This window comes from Onychostruthus taczanowskii, unplaced genomic scaffold (assembly GCF_017590055.1).
Source record: "Onychostruthus taczanowskii isolate IOZ18803 unplaced genomic scaffold, ASM1759005v1 scaffold87, whole genome shotgun sequence".
Classification (NCBI taxonomy): Eukaryota; Metazoa; Chordata; class Aves; order Passeriformes; family Passeridae; genus Onychostruthus; species Onychostruthus taczanowskii.
In genome coordinates this window covers 2,556,392-2,576,082 of record NW_024506662.1, presented here as the reverse complement: position 1 = coordinate 2,576,082, position 19,691 = coordinate 2,556,392, and the positions used below count along the sequence as shown (strand labels likewise).

Genomic DNA, 19,691 nt, shown 5'->3' with positions numbered 1-19,691 from the left:
AGTGCCATTTGGTTCTATATCCTAAGAGTGGCTCTTCGAATATCTTCCAGGCATCTGCAGCATCTGGTACACTTCAAAACAAGCTTATCAAGGGATGATTTGGAACCAGTTTTGTTCAGGGCAAAAACCTCTTTCTCAGCAACTGAGACAACAAAACAAATAGGAGCTGAATGGGCTGTTATCACTCTGCTCAGCCTGCCAAGAACAGGTGGGAGCAGGTCTTGCTCCAGAAAAATGCCCTGGAGCAGCCTGTGCCCTGGTTTTGGTCAGTAAAACACCACAATCACCACACAGCACACACTGAAAGCTCCTCAGCTGGACAAGGCAATGAAGAATATAATGAAAGGCTCATGGGTCAAGATAAGGACAGGAAGATCACTCAGCAAATACCATCACAGGCAAAACAGACTCGACCTCGGGAAATTAGCTCAAATTTATTACCAATCAAATCAGAGTAGGATAATGAGAAACTAATACTAAATCATAAAAGATATTCATTCTACTCCTCCCTTCCTTCTGAGTTTAACTTTACTTCTGAATTCTCTGCCTCCTTCCCCTCCCAGCAACACAGGGGGAAGGGGATGGTGGTTACAGCCATTCCACCACCTCTTGTTTCTGCTGCTCCTTCCTCCTCAGGGGGAGAACTCTCACACTCTGCCCTGCTCCAGCGTGGGGCTGCTCCCTCAGGAGACAGTTCTTCACAAACTTCTCCAGTAAGAGTCCTTTCTATGGGCTGCAGTTCTTCACCCTTGCACAGGGTGCAATCCTTCAGGAACAGGCTGCTCCAGGGGCACATGTCCTGCAGCAAACCTGCTCCTGTGGGGGTCCACACAGTTTTCTTCAAGCATCCATCTCTTCCACGGGGGGCTCCTCCACGGGCTGCAGGTGGAATTCCTCCACTGCGGCCCTGCATGGGCTGCAGGGGCTCAGCTGCCTCACCATGCCTTCACCACAGGCTGCCAGAGAATGTCAGCTCCAGCACCTGGAGAACCTTCTCCACCTCCTTTTTCCCTGCGGCCCTGCATGGGCTGCAGGGGCTCAGCTGCCTCACCATGCCTTCAACCACAGGCTGCCACAGAATGTCAGCTCCAGCATCTGGAGCACCTTTCTCCACCTCCTTTTTCCCTCTCCTTGGTGTCTGCAGCGCTGTTTCTTTCACTCCTCTCTCCAGCTGCATTTCTATCTGGATTTTTTCCCCTTCTTAACTCTTATCCCAGAGGCACTGCCACCATTGCTGATGGCCTTGGCTTGGAGCCATCGTGGAGTCAGACGTGGGGGAAGCTTCTGGCAGCTTCTCCCAGAAGCCACCCTGCATCCAAACCCTTGACAAGCAAATCCAATCCACTCACTTGCCACTCACATGAATATCTGAATCCTGCAGCTGTCAGGCCTGTATATACTTTACTAACATACCTCAAGAGAGTAGGTTTTTGCTTTTTTTGCTTTCAAAATTGTTAAAATCACATTAAATCTAGACTTCACCACAAGCTTCTTAAATTTTCTTTATTGCAAAAGAATCTTATTATATCACTAAAATAATAAACTTAGAAACCAGGAATATGATTAGAGGAGACAGGAACAGCTTAGAAAAGTCAAATAAGGCAAGGAAGAGAGAATGGAAATTAAAAAAACATCAAGAACTGAGTAAGTGGAACTGATGACCCACCAGGCTACAAAACAAGCATGGAACAAAAAAAAAAAACTACAGAAAAATCTGTTTTGTCAATTACAATCCTGGGAAGAATAAATAAATAAAAATCAAGGATGCTATTTAGTATTATAAATACACCTACCAGCAGTCACTCTGGCTGCTGCAGAAGCAAACAAAAATACATATAAAAGACTAAGAAGTTCAGTAGAGGATCTTGTGCTGATCACAGAGCAATATTAGCTCAGTATTACAGGCAAGTGTTGGAAAACATGATCTTCAATCCTTCCAGTAAAGTGTTCTTTGCCCACAGAAGAGGTGAGAAGCCAGGCAAACTCAGCAGCCCAAGTATTTGTGCCTCCTGTTGCTAATTTGTCCATCACTCACCAGAGTGTCCTGACATCATGGCTGAGACACAGCTGAACACTCCCTATAACACTGGAGGGGAAAGAAAACATGCAGACAGAGGAGGAATGGGATCATGCCAATAGCATGGGAATTCAGCAATCTGAAAACCAGGAAGAGTTATATGAACTCTGGTTTTGACCTACTCAACATCACTCCATCCTATCCAACATTAAAATAATACTGTTCTAATTGGAAATAAAGGGGGAAAGTGGGTTTTATTTAAAAAAAAGTGTTAAAAAAAGAGAATCAAATGCTAGTTTCACTGGTGTGGAGATTGTAGCAGAAGAATCCACCTCAACCACTTTATTTCCCAGAATGATTTCCTGGGGTCTTCAAGTGAAGATGGCAACGCAAAGCACACAAGAAAATTCCTGCACAAAAAGTTGACTTGCTTTGAGCTACATTCCCTTACAGATATGGAGCAGCCTCCTACCCTGAGTTATTTTTAAGGCAATGTAAAGAGCCAGGCAGTAGAGCAGGAAATAATCACCCCCCACCTCTGCCATTCCTTGTCTGATTGTAATCATTTGAATGTCCTAGGAAGAGAGGACATAGCTGGCTCACTAATATTCCACAGGTTAACAGTGATGCTTCCTGCAATATTTCTTCATCCTCTCCCATCCAACCTGGCCTTCAACACTTCCAGAGATGGGACATTCCCAATTTTTCTGGACAGGCTGTGCCAGTGCCTCACCACCCTCTGAATAAAGGATTTATTCCTAGCAACTAATGTAAGCCTGCCCTCTGTCTGTTTAAAGCCATTATCCTGCATCCTGTTACCACAGGTCCTTGTAAAAAGTCCCAAAATAATACCAAAGGATATCTTAAACTGAAACGAACTGCCTATGGACCACATCTGTTGTTTGCTAAACTACTGTACTGACAGTACTGTTTCTCTTTGCTGTTGCAAATTAAAATTCACAGGGAGAGACAAGCAATTAATGCTACCAAGAGATTGCAGAGACCAGAGAATCCAAACAATTTCTATGAAAGAATTCCCCAGAATTTCACAGAATTTCTGTGAAAGAATTAGCCCTCTAAAAGCAAGAACTCTGTCTTGCCACCCATTTTAATCATATAAAGCAGACAACTGCAGGAGAGTAGCAAGACCAAAAAAACTAAATGACACAGAGATGTCTGGATATGCTGCTTATAAGCAATCTCTTTCTTTCCTACTCTCCCTTAGTGGTTTTGGTCTGATGGGGCTATTTGTTTTGGGTTTTACCTTGAGGTTAGGAGAAGACAGGTTATACTTTCCTTAGAAGCATGAGTTAGCCTTCCCTCACACAACAGCCTTGGGTGCCAAAAGCTGGAACCTAAAGCAAACAGCACTGGAACCCAAAGTTCACAGAAAATTTGGTCATCTGCCACTCCACATCCACCTGCTGTCAGCAAGCAGCAACAGATGAACTCAGAAGATCACAGCTAAAAGTGCTGTGATGCTGCCCCTAATATTCAAGGCTAGATTAGAATGCAGACCTGTGTGCTACTAGAGGTTAAGAACAGAGTCAAGTGAGTTTTAAAGTTACTCTTGTTACTCCAAAAAGCAGATCATGAACCCTACTTCCCCTTAAGGAATAATAATCATGCTGTGAAGCCAGAGTGCCTGCAACAGACTACAGGGTTAAAGAGATCTGACAAGCATGAAAAACTTATCACAAAATTCACTTGCTGCTTATTCCTGCACTGCACAGGATCAGCCCCAGCTCCTCCTAGTGTGCCTTTTAGTCCGACAAAAGGACACACAGAGAAAGAATAATTGTTTTTTTTATATAGTAGTTGATTTTGATCACATTTGACAGATTGTTTTTCTTTCTTCTGGGATCTGTAACACAAGGATATCTGCTTTGTACATGTGCTTCTCTATCAAATTTTGTGGAAGAGAATCACAAGAACCACAAGAGACTGTTCACAACCTAGACAGGCCACTATCATCTCTGAACAGTACAGTCACCAAAAAATCCAACCACAGCGACAGACAGACTCCTCATCCATGGAGGAGGATTACCTAAGTAGCACTAGCTGTGTTCATCTCTCCACCTGCAATATGTGACACCTGGTTCCTTAGGAACATGTTAAGTCCTTCGATGATTTTGGATACAAGACATTAAATAAGGATCATCTGTCAATATTACTTAAGACATTTAGCTGCTTTTTGATACAGTAATCCCATTCTGCAAGTAAATTTCATTTAGGTTTCAGCTAGCTTGATCTTACAGGCTCAGAATTTACATCCTTCCTGGGAGAAAATGGTCTACCAGCAATGGCTAAGTAAATCAAACCTTGACTATTATCATCTCCCCATGCTCAAAAAGGAATACCAGGAGGAAATATATATTTAAACACTCTTCAGAGAAGTAGCAAGGATAAGGTTGGGGAAAGATTACTTAAAATAACAGCTGCTCCTGTTGTCTCTGCTTGACAGTAACAGCAAAGTGTAAGGACTGGGAGAGTTTCCTCAAAGTGCAATCACATGTGCAGGACCAGGGTATTTGTACAGGCTGGGGAACAACCTGCACCTCAGTCTCCCATTAAAACAGCACAGCCCACATGGTGTGTGTCACCATGAGGATGTGCAGCTCTACTGTGCACCCCCAAATCGCCTGCCCCAAACTCTTAAAAGCAATGACACAGCTCAAATGGAGCTGTTTGTGGCAAGCTGAACTGGCAGATGGCAGCACCCAGTGCTGCAGAGCAGGAGCCCTGCCACAGGCAGCCATTAAGAGCATGTGCAAGTGCCGTGGCAAACGTGGGAGCGCAAACTGACCTCCGAAGTTGGCGAGTCGGCCGATCCTGGTGACAGGAACCTTCCTCTCCCGGGCCCGCTCACTGAGCTGCAGGGGAGACACAGGGGAAAAACAAAACAAGAAATCCACAAATTAACTGGGCACATGCTCAGACACCTGCAAAGTCAGAGCACTTGAACAACTGCATGCTGCAGAAAGCTTTCCTTGAACCCGAGCCTTGTATCTATTGGGAGATTTTCAAGGGAATACAGAGCAGAACGGACACAATGAACTGAAATACACACTGAGCAGTGGAGAGGACAAGAGGGTAGGAAAGACAGAAGAGCTGATAACAATGTTGGGAAACCCCATTTTCACTTTCAACTCAGCAGCCCTTGTATTTTGAACTTGGAGAAGCCACACAATGCTAACCCAAACTCCCTTCCACACATGGAATTGGAATTCATGGAGGGTCATCAGATTCACAGGACTGTAGGCAGATCCTCAACACACACCAGCAGGAGCAGCTAAGTATAGAGTTTCATCCAATATACTGAGTGAGCGAGCCCAGTGGCATCCAATACTGGATGTGGGGAAGGAGCACAAGGTCAGAGCAGGTGACAAGTGTCTGCACTGTGGGTTCTGCAATCACACAAGGGCATGAAGCACTAAAGTGAAAATTATGAGCTGCGCTTCTCTCCAATCTACTTATGCTCAGGGCAGCATTTCCTCCATCTCTACAACTGCAAGATGCCACACAGGAAGCCACAGTGTCCACTGTGAGGAGCCTAGGTCCAATTCTAAGCCTATGTACACTTTTAATCCCCTCGCATCAGATTATCTGACACAGAAGGAGCAAGTGTGAAAAGAGAAGACTGAAAAGCTATTGACAGAACAAATATCACAGGGTTAATGAGCACTGACACTTCCCTCTTTTGCCTCCAAAAAGGGAATAGTGGAAGAGGAAGAAATGAGAGAAACATAGGAGAAGGTGAGTGAGGGCAGTCTGGTACAGACACCACAGTACTGAGAATCCTTAATTAAAACAACATACCATCTGTTTGTAGGGTTTCTGCCCTGAACCTGTTTTGGCCTGTCTGGCTTTATCAATATCTTCAGCTGTTAATCCACCAACAGAGGAATGGTCTTGGTGAAAGGCTCTGTTTTGTCCAAAGGCAGTAGCAAAAGGATTTCCAGGGTTCCTAATGCCTCCAAATAACCTTGCGTCCATTTTGGGAGGGAAAGGCTTCTGACCCATGCCAGAGTCTCCAGTCTCATCAATATTTCTAAAAGGTCCATTTGTTGTGTAGGAATAAGCAGGGCCTTCAGTGCTGTGTTCCTGAGGCTTGCCAGGGGCAGTGGAGAAGTCCATTGGAGCATCTGATGGCTCTCGGGCTGAGAAGTCATAGTCTTTCCCAAAATCCTCACCAAAGTCAGAAAAGTTCTCCTGCTGTTTGCCAAACTCCTGCAAACAAGAATTGAAATACTTTAAGAAAAGATCTTAAACCTTGCTCCCTACCCACCCATGGTCCTCCAAAGATGAGCATGCAGCTGGGTCTCCACAGTAAAGAATTGTTAGTTTACATGTCTCCACAGTAAAGAATTGTTACAGTAAGAGACAGGAAAGAAAGGAAGAGGCACTGAAGACGCCTGGAATCCCTGACAACCTTTTAACTCCACTGATGGGACAAATTCTTTAACAGTTTCTCGAATATCCATAACTGGAGACACCCTGTTTTTACGTGCACTGCCATAAAGGGTCACTAAATATGGAGTTCACCAGAAGCAATGCACTGCTCAGAAACGACAGGTGATTGGAGCTGCAATATCACATAAGAATAACGTTGTTTTCCCTCCTCCCATCCTGTTTTCAGTCACACAACATGAGCACTTCCAAGCCCAAAGCCACCTGAAGCAATACCAGATACCTACTTACAGGCAGAGTAAACTCAGCCTTTCACAGTCATAACACTACCAACTGCAAAACACATTCCATTATTCAACCACCAAACTATGTGTTGTCATCCCAAAATAAATAAAATTCTGTGCCTGGAGCAAGGATAACAGCAACAGGCACAGCAACACTCCAGGCAAGCTTCTCCTGACACTCTTTTCTGTCCTAACCTTGCAAAAGCTGCCCCACAAAGTCCAGATATTTCGTAACACTTTTCAGTCAAAAATCAATACAAAAATAAAAATCAACAGCAGAGCATTATCTCTAGTTACCTGTCTCAGCAGTGGCAATACCATAAAATAACTGATGATTATTACAGGCTATCAAGAGGATTTTAAATCCTGCTGTGGTCAGGCAAGCAGGCAGCATATTTCAGGCTCTTTCCTAAACACTAATTACATCTCCCCCTTCCTTAGAGAAAAAACCAGAACATGGTGTTTCCTGTTATTCAGCAGGTCTCATACTATTCTGAACCTCAACATCACAGTGGGGGAGGAGAGGAGAGATGTTTACAGATGGGGACTGTGGCCCACAATACCAGTGATTACAAGCAAGAAAGCTTTCTTACCTCCATACTTAAATTTTTAGAAACATGCCAGACAGCTAAACCCCTGCCAATTAATGTAAAAGATCTTCCTCTCCTCAAAACAGAAAATGCTGTATGTTTATATTTCTTACTGAGCTCTGCTGACCAATCCTAGCAAGAGCTTGATCTTTGACAAGATGGGACAAATAGAGCATTTTTCTTATTCAGCATGTCTTAAACACTCAGTAATGGAAACATTAACATTCCCCTCCCATTCCTGTCCAAGCACCTTTTACACATCACAGATTCCAAAGAATTCCCAGAGCACTGCAACATTACTATTATCAATCCCACACTTCAGAACTAGTCTCTTATTCAAGATGTGAGTTCCCTGACACTCACACAACAAAACAAAAAAATTACCTGGAGAAAAAGCAAAACATCAGACTAGACTGTGCTTACCTGCACCTTCCCCAAGGCAGAACTGAACTGTTCCTCAGCAGTGGCCTGGAGAGTCTTTGCAATGGTGACTGCATCTCCCCCGAGGAGCACCTGCCGAAGCTGTCCTGCCTGGGTCTCCAGGATTGCTTTACTGAGCTTGGTCAAGCCCCTCATGACCATGATGGCATCTCCCGCCATGACTGATGAATTTCTGTGCTGAAAGATAAAAAGGGAGAGGGAGCAGAGAGACAAGATGTCAAGAACAAGTTTGCAACAGGTTTCATGACACCTAAGAGCTGGTAGCAGATCCCTGGAAAGTCTCTTCCTGCTTTGGCAAGCAGCCACCATGGGAACTTGTCTGCAGCCCAGACAGCCCCCAGGGCAGCCTGAGGGCCTGGTTAGCTGATCTTACCAGGAAAAGAGAACTCTCCTTGTTCTCATGAGTGAGGGTAACTTTCCAGAACTCTACACAAATATTCAAGATGCCATTGACCAAGGCAAGCAAAGACATTAAATGTCAGTAAACACTACAAAAGATTGTCTTGATTCCTTCCAGATGTTAAAAGTGGATTAAAAACATTGACCTTTAATTATTATGGGGCCTTGGAACACGTTCTCAGGTCCTGATAGCACTGATGAAGTTCACTGTCACATTCTATTCCTGCCCTGGAGTTGTGCCTGCTCATTTTACATAGCTAAATTTCTTTAGTGCACACCAGTGATTAAGCTTTGTCCATCCTCCAAAGATAGCCGGCTCCATACTCTATTCTGTCCCCAATTTGTAGCTCACTTGGCTACTTCTAACTGGAAGTTTAGGCATGCCCACAACACCTACAGCATTTGCAAAGTGCTGCACTACAGTCAATTTTTGACTCAGCCCCCCTTCCTTTTCAAGGGGTTCCATCTCAGATTTGTAACAGCCTGCGCCACTTCAGTGTCTTCAAATACAAACTGGGCACTGCAGGATGGAGCGCCTACATCTTGTAGAGTGTGTCTAAGGGGTTCCATCTCAGATTTGTAACAGCCTGCGCCACTTCAGTGCCTTCAGATACAAACTGGGCACTGCAGGATGGAGGACAGAGTGTGTCTGACAAGAGTAATTTCCATCAACTCCTTTGGCTCAGACTAGAACCAAGCTCAGGCTCAGGACACTGACTCCTACATTACTGTGGTTCATGTAAAAGAAATTCAGTGGCTGGGGTGAAAAACCATTTGGCAGGGGAGATTTTCACCTGCTTATTCCACTCATCTGCTACACCCTTAAAGCACAGACAGGGTCACAGTTCCAGGACTGGTTCAGCTGCACATGTCCCCATCTTTACTGACACAGAAGACAGAGGCATGCAGTTGGAACAAGATGCTGACTCAGGTCCAACCTTGCCCATACAGCAGTCTCTGTAATGACTTGGAGAGAAAAAAAATGTTCTGACTGCAGTAGGTAGAGAGCACTAGCCTAAGGCCACATATTTAAGCTATCTCCTAGGTAGGTGCACAGGTATCAATCAATTTTTAGGAGACAGCCTGTCAACATGCACATATACTGAACTACAAATATTAATATACTGGTGTGGTAGAAGTAGTCCTGAGTCAACAGCACACAAGGCATTACACCCAGCTGCAGACCACAAGCAACTGGATCCAGTTACCTGCTCAGGAAACACAAGCCCTGACTCAAACATGTCTGCTGTACCTGTCATGAAGGAGAAGAATGGACTGCTAAAGCTAAATTTCTGTCCAAGTACACAAATTTGCTGCAATCACTCAGGAAATGCATAGATTACTTCAGAGAGACATTATTATGCAAATGCAGGATGAAGCCCAGTTACTGGGATATTTGTTCAACCACTGTTTTATCAGTGATCAAAATTGGGAACAAGCACTGCAGCCAGGAAGTGTTACACTTACATGTTGTAAGTACACTGTTAAAAGGACAGTGAAGTGCTCGCAATGAATCTGGGAACAACAGGTTAGCTGCAAAAATAAAAATCAAGCCCACCTAGGTCATTTTTCTGTGGTTCTCATTACAAGACCTATCTACATGCTCCAGACCTCTAAGTGTTATTCCTGCATCTCTCTGAGTTTAACCACTATGATTTGTTTTAACCTTGTATAATGCACTTTTAAATTCAAAAGTTGCTTGTCAGGTAAAGAAATCTACTCTGTCAACAGGAAGTGTTTTTCTACCCCTACATCTTCACACTGGAAATTTCCACATGGATCTCACCCAAAGCATTTATTTGCAGGCTGTCCCTGTAATTCAGAGCCAGGCAAAGAAATCAGCCAACAACCCAATACTGTCCCAGCTGAAATGAGACCATTCAAAGGTTGCCACTATTAAGAAATAAGTGCTTTTGTGATCACAAGTATTAGCAGCAAGAAAAGCCTGAGTGCAAAAAAAGTTCATTTCCTCCATCCCAAGAAGGGCAACAAAAGGTAAGCCAATACAGACTTGGACAACACACACAAAACCAAATCCACTTTTAACATGTATTCTTACTAATCAACAGCAGTAAAACTATACACTTCTTTCACCCAAAACCAGCCAAAGACCTTGTCATAAAGTGACAGTTATGATATGCTAAATGTGTGCTTTTTAAAGGAAATAAATCTCCAAACAAAATTTCAGGGAAGCCAACACAGCCACAAGTAGAAAACATACATTGCACAACACTCATTCAACTCTCCACTGCTAAATATATCCACGTGCAAAGAGGACCTATTGCCCTGCACAGATTTGGCTACAAGACACTGCACAGGGCAAATTCTTACCAATCTCTCTCTGACTTCCATTTCATCAGCCCCACTTGCCCTGCACAGCAGTGGTAACCACCGAGGTACCAGCTAAGTGGTTTGTTAGCTCAGAAAAATCAGCAACATGCTCCCATGCAGTGCTGCCAAAAGACAGGCTATTCTAAACAAAATATATGCTACAAATCAAGAAGGTAAAACACTACACACACAAAAAAAAACAAAACAAAAAAAAAACCACAAAAACCAAAACCAAACCGAAACAAACAAAAAAAAACAAGCATTAGGAAAACTACCTATTTTTTTTTCCAATGAAACGGCAATAAGCACAAACAAGGACAAGAGACAAAAACTGAGACAGAAAGCACACACTTCTGAGAAGGCTGGTACTGTACCCAACAACTACACTTGTGTTAATATCCAGCACAGACAGCAGGCAAGGCATTTTTTTCCCCCTAAGACAAATTCTATTCCTACCCTACTAAATCAATAAATACAGTATAAGCAAACTCTATCAGAAGGAGATTTAGGGAGTGGTTCCAAATGGAATCAGTGCAAGTGTACAAAGTCTATATCACACTTGACTTGCTCCCTGAGGATTCTTTATCCAGCACTAGCAAAGTGAGGCACTGCTGGCACAGAGCATGGACAGGTCAGTGGTGCTCTATACGAGCTGTCAGAGTGCCTCTAACCTTGCCTGAAGAGGGCTGACAAGTGTTGATCGTGCACCCTTTTCCAAAAATAAAGTCACAGATTTGACTTAGGAAGCTTCTCACAGTTGAATGAACCCCTGGAAACCCCCACACCTTCCAGCATCGGAAGCTCAAGCCAAGCCATGCTCAGACACCAGGCCAGGTACACACAGTGGGCAGAGGGCTCCTACAGGGTAGATGTAGGATTGATTCAGAGCCCTGCTGTAACAGCAAAACTAAACCAGTGCTGGGATCCTCCTGTGTGCAGCAATCCTCAGCCCCACAACCCACCATTCCCTAGTCACTGACTGCCAAGTGTTTCCTCCCCTTTTCAACATTCCAGACTATTGGACTGAAGGTTTAAGCAAGTGCAGCTTGCTTATCACTCAGCTTTATCAGAGGCCAATAACAGAAACCAAGAGCATTGCTACAAGCAACACAACAAATCATGTATTTGTCCTGCTATAAAAACGCATTCTTCCATTCATTCCCTTTCTTTTCCATGTGCTAATATGTGCTCCTACAGACACACAGACCTACTTGAGACTCCATGAGCTTTCTTTGAGATGCTTGTACAGTGAAAAGTTTTACTCAGATGCACATATGCACATGCATATATACACACACACATATATATAGGATGGACCAAGTTTAAACACAAGATTTCTAATCATGCAAATAGCAGAATAATATCTGAAAGTTTTCTGTGCATGACAACACAGCCTCTTTCAGTTTATGGGGACTACTTCTACTCTCAACAATTTGCTAAACAACAAACACTGTTGAATAATTTAAACAGCAAAACAATATAACACAAAATAACTGACCAAAGAAAAAACATTGAAAAATCCCCCAAACAAAACCAAAGCAGTTTCACAGCAGCCCATATTCCCCCCATCACGTCCTGCAGTTTTAGCTGCCTTCTTTATCTTCAACTTTTATTCTAAATAAATGAAAATAAATAATAAAATAGTGTTAGCTTGGACAGGTAGTAAGGCAGATAACTAGATATCACATAGCAAGAAAATAGCCTCTACATCCTCCCTCTCTCCATTATCCTTTATTACAATCGCTGTTATCTTAGTTGTATCTAAACAAGGTCTAAAACCCTGGCTTCAGTGTTATAACCACCCACACCATCAGAGCAACTGTGGCAAGAGTATAATGAAATTAAAATAATAAACACCACAAACAAGATGCAGGCCAGATACTCAGGACATTGTTCTATGGCCATGAACCAACAGCAGACTAAGTTCAATATAACTATTATTCATTAAGCTGGTCTGTAACTGTTCTTTTACAGATTTTTTCCATTTCTTTTTATGTTTGTTGCCATACCAACCCTTTCATGTGATCCTTTCATTCATGGCCTTTTTCAGTTCCATCACACACCTCCCCAGCAGCTCCTTTGATACCAGATTGCCAGGTCCCTGCCTAGATGTATTTTTATTAGCTGGATTCCTTGTGTTGCAGCTGACCCAAATTTTAACCATGCAGGGCACAAAACCAGCATTTTAAAAGGAAGAAATTGCCATCATCCTTCAAACCAAACTGAAAATCCACCTTGCTTATCCTTCATTCTTCCCCTCCCCATAACTCCTAAACATTGCAGCTCCAAAAGAAATGTCTTTAAAGATGTGACCTGTAACAGAAGCAAGGATCCCTATATTTGATCAACCCCCTTAAGCTGAATTCATCAAGTTTCTGAAGGCTGCTTTACAACCACCCTTCCACAAAGCACTTTGCCAATGCCACTTCAAACAAACACCTTTGAAGGGCAAGCGGAACTGGTTTGCTCCCTAATCACTACAATAGCAGTACAACACTGATAAAAATGGGCTGCTTGGCAGACAAATGCCTCTTTCCAACAAAATTCTGAAGGCTTAGCACTCATTTTTGGCAAATGACACTTAGTTCAAAACCCAATTTTCCCCATAAATGGCTTGACACACATAAGAGTGAAAAGAATACTTGGACACTTTAGCAAGGCCTGCTTTATTTTAGGCACAGATACATCCGTGAATGCTCTGGACCAACAGTCCAGTTTACTTCTTTCTGGACAATGTCTGGGGAATGCAAGAGCATAGTCACAGCCCACATGCCTGGAATTAACACAGTATCTTCTACCCACAGATAGAAATAATCTACAGACGTAGAAATAATTTAGCCACGATTAAGATGTACCACAATTAAGAGAGCTCAGGCCTCACTACAGGTCACTTCTGATATGCCTTGACACAGTACACTGATAAATCCTGCCCTGGGCACAGGCTGTTTGCTGTTACACTGTGGTAGATCCAAGTCAGTTGCTGTGATTTTAAGGTGACTGCTCATTCACTGTTCCCCAAGAACGTGATCTCTATCTGCTCCTGAGAATTAAGTCTTTGCAGCTGGGGACCCACAATAATAATTTTTTAAAAATCCATTTATCTCATCTGCAAGGCAAAAAGTTTTGGGCCATGGGGATGGATTTCAATGTAGAATTGTATTTATATCCAACACACAATCTTTGTATTACCTCTGTTACCAAGAGGAAAGGGAGAAAGAGGACAAGGAAAAAAAAGGGTTTTCTCTTCTATTTACATAGTGGGCTGTGCTTATAAGTGCATTGCACTGCACCCTCTGCTTAGCTCAAAAGCCTTAAGTGTAACTTTAATCACATTAATCCAGAGTTCATCAGAATTATTCATGTTACTTTCCATGCATGTAGATCTTTCACTCAGCAACGAGGACAACAGTATATTAAAATCAAAAGCATTGGAGCATGACCTCCAAGCACACAGATTAATGCGAGATTCTGGCAGATGCCATATTTGAAGCACGTACTTAAGAAACAGAACAACCACAAGATGAAACCTTTATTTAGGTTTATGGCAAGTTTACATGAAAGCACAGTTCACTAGCTCCAAGTCACCCCATCATGGTAACATACAGCATTACCTTGAGAAGACAAATCCCCCACATCTGTATGGAATAACTCTAACTAGCAGTATTTAATAAAAGCTATTTAATAAAAGTATTTAATAAAGCTCTTCAATGATCAAACCCAAATACTGAGCTTCAAACAAAATCTGAACACTACAAACACCTTCCCCAAGTCTGCAGAGCAGCTCTATTCTCTCAGCCACTTCAGCATTAGATCAGCAGAAATCATCAAAACTCAGCTCCCTCTGATGCACAGTTCTGCACAGGAATCAACAGAGCTCCCCTGAATTAGAATATAAAGTATGAAGTGTACTCTGAATTAGAATACAAAGTATAAATTAAGGAGGTTATCAACTGGCAACTAATTTTTTTTTTTTTTTTTTTTTTTTTGGTATACACTGTTATGGTACAATTATTTTTATTGGAAGTTTTGACTTTCCAAAGGCACACCAAGGTTAATTTAGGAACTAGAAGCCAATAAAGTGCTATGCCTCACAAACAAGTACAGATTCCTTTAGACTCAAATATACCACTACTTAAAGCAAAACTCTTGAGAAGAATAGCAGCTCTTCCCCTTGCATTTAAACACACACCTCTCTGCCACTTATAACTCTCAAAAATCTCAGGAAAGAGGACTGATACCACAGTTGTCTACTTTAGAGGGAAGAGAACAAGTGATCTATCCAAACTTACACTGCTTGTCAGGCATAGGGTTGGGAAAAACCCCAATGCTCTCCATAGTACACTGATCCTTACAGCACACAGCCTATCCCTAAGAGTCATCTAAACACCCACCTCTATAGATCAAAGACAAACAAGGATTTACAGCTGGTTTGCTGACCACCTAAACGAGGATTTAGAGCTGGTTTGCTGACCACCTAAACGATATACTGCCAACAGTCACCATTAAATGCCATGCTAGCAGTGGCTTCTAGTCAGAACCTTTCTAAGAACCAGACACAAGCTGTACAGCTGCTCTTCCTCAGGAATAAGAAGGTATTTTGTTTACCACCCTTAGTGTACAGCAGGACAGACCCTTGCACAGCACAGCCCGAGCTGCTGTTACCAAGTCTGTAAGTGGCACCCCCACAGGTCTCTCTGGTGGCAGAGCAATCCCTCTGTCACCTCTGGGAGCAGCAGGCAAACACCACAGCCACTGATCCCACTATTGATCCTGCAGGCATTCATGTCTGTGTAGACCTCATGGCTTCCAACCTTGCCCTAGAAACTGGGGTTAAGTTCCAATTTAGCAACTTCCAACACGTCCTAGTCTATTCACAGCTCCCTGACACACCAGCGCCCTGGCTGGGGGAGCTCCCATTTTTCTGGCTGTGCCAAATCCTCCCTGCAAGAAGTGGACCATAGGCAAAAAAGGACTACTCAAGAAGACATAAGATGATCTCCGTGCTACAGGGAAACATGATCTATCAGAAGCTACATCTCCTGCATGGCAGCTCTGCCACAGACAAGTTATTTCTGTTTGCTCCTGCTCCTGGCAGCTCTGCCACAGACAAGTTATTTCTGTTTGCTGCCCACACATAGGTACTTTTGACACTACAGTAAATGAGAGTAACGAGCTCTATAATTCTCTTACAGCTAAGCCTAACCTGCAAGCTCTCACACCTGATACAGATTCTGTAATCTACAATTGTTTATGCTCTCTATGTATAGACTTTAAGAAATCACATTTGCATAATATAAATACATTGCCTTTCCAAACTAGAAAAACCAAAGCTTTTTGCAGCTTGTACAGTTTAAAAAAATAAAAATCCCAAACTGTGAGTGAATTCTGAAAGGCCATGCTCCCCAATGCTTTGCTGTGCAATGTAAAATTGTATCAGGCTCACTGATTTCAGAAGGGTTCTCTAAAAGAAACACTCAATCCACTTGCAGTTTACTGCCCATCATTCTCCCTGCCATCTCTTCCCTAATCCCAAATACTCTATTGATGAGCACTTTGACCAGATCAAATTAGGATGAGGATTTAATCCTTCCAAATGGCACAATCCAGACAGCAGGAGAGCTGTGACATTTCAGAACAGTGTCCCCAGCCCTTTTGTAGTTCACTTGTTCAGCAGACCCAGGAAAAAACCAAGGCATGCAACTGGTTAAAAAGGAGGCATGAATAGCAGTGAAAGGGGCCATATAAAGATGTAACCTACACCAAAAACCAGAACAAACTACAGAGGAAAAACAAACACAGTAGGAGAACTTTGTAAGTGGAAGTTTTCACCTGCACATCACAAAACAGCTCTAGGACCATAGAGAGCACAAGTAGGTATCTTTCCTCATGTCTCCACATACAGAATCTACAGTCTTTACAAAAAAGACAAAGTCTTATGCAGCTTCCAGAAAAAAACCACACCTGTTTTTAAACTATGGATATGCATGCAGACTTGTTTAAGTAAACATATAAACTTGTCAAGTTTCTAAAAGCCAGCTCCACAGACTGACAGCTAAGTTTTTCAGAGCAAGTAATGTCATTTTCTATGCTGTGAGAAGCACACAGAACATTTCAGATACTGGATAGCTGGGAACTGAACATGCTTTATTTAGCTCCACACCTCTACTGACTGACAAAACACAAAAGCCATTAAAATGCCATTAAAATAAAGTGCAGAAACACAACTGTGCAAAGAAAGGGCAAAACTTGTTATTTCTTGGGTCTTTGTCACCAGCTCAGATTGATTTAATTTTGCCATCTACTATAAGGGGGAAGGGGAGGTGAGAGGAACAAAACAAATGGCATCTAAAAAACTGAGAAGTTAAAGACAAACAATTTAATGAGAAGATAAGAATGTGCTTATAAAATGAGTTTTCACTGCTGGGAGAGAAAGCAGACAGTAACTGAACCCATGCCCTCAAAATACTGTGCTTCACTGCCAGCTTGCATTTTAGCTCCACATGCCACTAACTGATTTTCTTCTTCAGATCTGAAGGAAAGCAGGCACTCATAGCACAAGGCAGCACTTTTACAAAACAAGCTGAAAGAGAAGGTACTCTCCTCCTAAAGCTGCTCTGTTCCACAATATACAGCTCCTTAAGCAAAAAGCCTCCTCTTCCAGACTTCTTTCTTTTGCAGTTTTAGAGGGAGAAGACAAGAAGACCTACATCACACTGGAGATGCGATTCCTAAATACTGCTTCAGACTCACTGCCTGTGTCCTAGGCTGGACCAGATTTCACCCAGCAGGACAGATTTAAGGAAAAGGAGAAATGCTTATTCATGAACTAAGCTAAGCCTTGAGATGCATTTGGCAAGCCACCTGGATCAAACAATTTACCCCACACACAATGACACACAAGATGACAGACCATGAGACACACGTCATTCCTTGCACCCTTAAAACAATGAAGAAAAAACACATGCAGACAGAAAAAAACCCCACCAACCTCTACCTAAAAAAATCCCAATTCCATAAGCAATCCACTGGTTTTAGCATAAAAAATTAAGAAGCAGGAATTCAGCTTCTATCCCTTGTTCCCTCTCAGTCTCCAGAAAAATAATAGAGCCTGACAAACAGGGTGTGAAACAACAGACCACCACCTGCCTTTAAAAGGACTACTGGAAGACTAGAAGCCAAAAAAAGTTCAGTTCTTGATGCATGGATGCATTGAGCTATTATTAACTTGTGTTAACTATCACAAATGAATTAACCAGAGCTGCACTGCACAGCACAGCATTCCTCTCGGCAGGAATGAAACAAGGTGATCAGGACAGTAAAGGAGGCAATTCTCCACATCTGGCCTTTTCTTCTGCTCATCTCACTACCTCGTTATTAAAAGGGAGACACTGACAAAGCACAACAGGTCACCCAGTTTTTTTCCCCATCTCGAGTAAGACTGAACAATATGAAACTGTTTATTCTAAGCGTACTTTATTCAAGGTTACCAATGTCACTGCTAATTAACAGCAATGAAAAAAATATCTACAAAATACAAAAAGAACTCTCCTGGTCTAAGAGCAAGAAGGTTCTTGCTTGCTCTTGCTAGCTGCAGTTCCTGTGAACTAAACTCCTTCTGATAACTTATGAATGTTCTTACCCCATGACAGAGAAATGCAAAAGTACCAATATACCTTTAGACATCAATCTCTATTCAGTCTGTTTAAAGAACAATTTCTGAATCCCTTCTTTTATTAAGTCTTTTATTGAGCTACTATTGACTTTGGCAATTGCCCTTCTATACCCAGTGCTAAGACTTATTTTGCATATTCTTAATTAATACACCTGAGTCTAGTAAAACAATATACTTAAAAGACAGCAACTCAGAAAAAAATCATAAATTGTTAGGTCAATTCTTTTTGGGAAAATTATACTTTCAGTTACTGAAATAAAAGCTTTCATTTCCTTTCCTAACACTGACCACAAAGTACGGATTTTCATTGCATGGAGGGGAATACAGAGACTCTCCCCACCTACGTTCCTGCCGGGTGGCACATAACCTTGTTGGACTACAAGAAATAGTGTTATTTCTTAGGATACAATCCTGCAGAAATCAAAATGGTCAGTAACCATGAAAACAACATTATACAATGCTGTTTGAAAGCAAACTTTCATACTTGTAGTTATTTATAGGTAGCTTGTTCGGTGTCTGTTTAAAACTAAGTATCTCCCCATCAGTTCCTGTTCATGTTGTTACAAAGATTTTACAAGCCTGTTTGCCTACAGAAAGATTATTTTCTCAGGCACTTCACCAGAGGCTCACAGTGGTTTTTTACCCCCGTTTCAGCCACAAGTAAAGCTTAAAAACCAGCCAACAGCTTTATTTTACAGCCACCTCCAACCAGACGCGCGGATCGGTCCCAGCGACACAGAGGAGCGATGCTCCAAGCCCGAGCAGCCCGGAAAGCAGCACAGCACCAGGTTCGTGTGATATCCCCGGGCAAGGCGCATTCCCTACGGAGCGGAGCAGCGGATCCCATCCTTTCCCCCGCTCGCCCTTCGGCTGCGCTCCCCGCTCAGCCCGCGCATCTCCCGGCGGCGCTGACCGCCGGCCCCGCTCCCGGCCGGGCGCTGCCGAGCGCGGGCAGGAGGCGGGACCGGCCCGGGCCCGCTCTCACCCCGACGGGACGCGGCCAAGGGCACGGCAAGGCCGCAGCCCCGGCCGCCTCCTGCCCGGGCGCAGCCCCGCTGCCCCGCGGCCGCCATCCACCGCCAGACCCCGCACACGTCCCCGCGCCGGGGAACGCTCCCCGGGAGAGAGACCCCCGGCCCGAGGCGCCGCGCCGGGCACGGCCATCCTTCCCGCGGCAGCGCCGGTGCCGCCATCACCTGCATCCCTTCCCGCACCGCTCCCCCGCATGGCAACGGACGAACTCCCACAGCCGGGGCACCACCACCACCGGGGGCACCACCAATACCGGGAGCTCGGCTACCCCCACCCCGCCACCACAGCCCGGCCTGGCCTGGCCCAGCCGGTCGCCTCCACTGTCGCGGTCGCTTCCCATACCCTGGCCCGGCACAGCCCAGCAGCCACCAACTCGGCTCGGCTCCGTTCCGCTCGGCTCGGTGGCCGCGGCCCGGGCCCGCACGCCTGTTTACTGCCGCCACCGCCCCCGGCCGCGGCCGGGCCGCGCGCCCCGCCCCCGCCGCGCTCCCATTGGCGGAGCCCGTGCGCCCCGC

At 43.8% G+C, this 19,691-nt stretch overlaps 1 protein-coding gene across 2 annotated transcripts in view; it reads right to left on the bottom strand.

The window, feature by feature from the left end:
• Positions 1–19,651, bottom strand: part of COQ8A (coenzyme Q8A) — a 42,983-nt gene extending 23,332 nt beyond the window's left edge. For both annotated transcript variants that reach the window (XM_041425111.1, XM_041425110.1), the window contains exons 1-4: positions 19,519–19,651; positions 7,725–7,919; positions 5,837–6,247; positions 4,824–4,890 (exon numbers count right to left, since the gene is read on the bottom strand). In XM_041425111.1, coding sequence (XP_041281045.1) covers positions 4,824–4,890; positions 5,837–6,247; positions 7,725–7,901 — 655 coding nt within the window. In that variant the 5' untranslated portion in view covers positions 7,902–7,919; positions 19,519–19,651. The remainder of the gene's footprint in view (positions 1–4,823; positions 4,891–5,836; positions 6,248–7,724; positions 7,920–19,518) is intronic.
• Between the last annotated feature and the right edge of the window lie 40 nt (positions 19,652–19,691).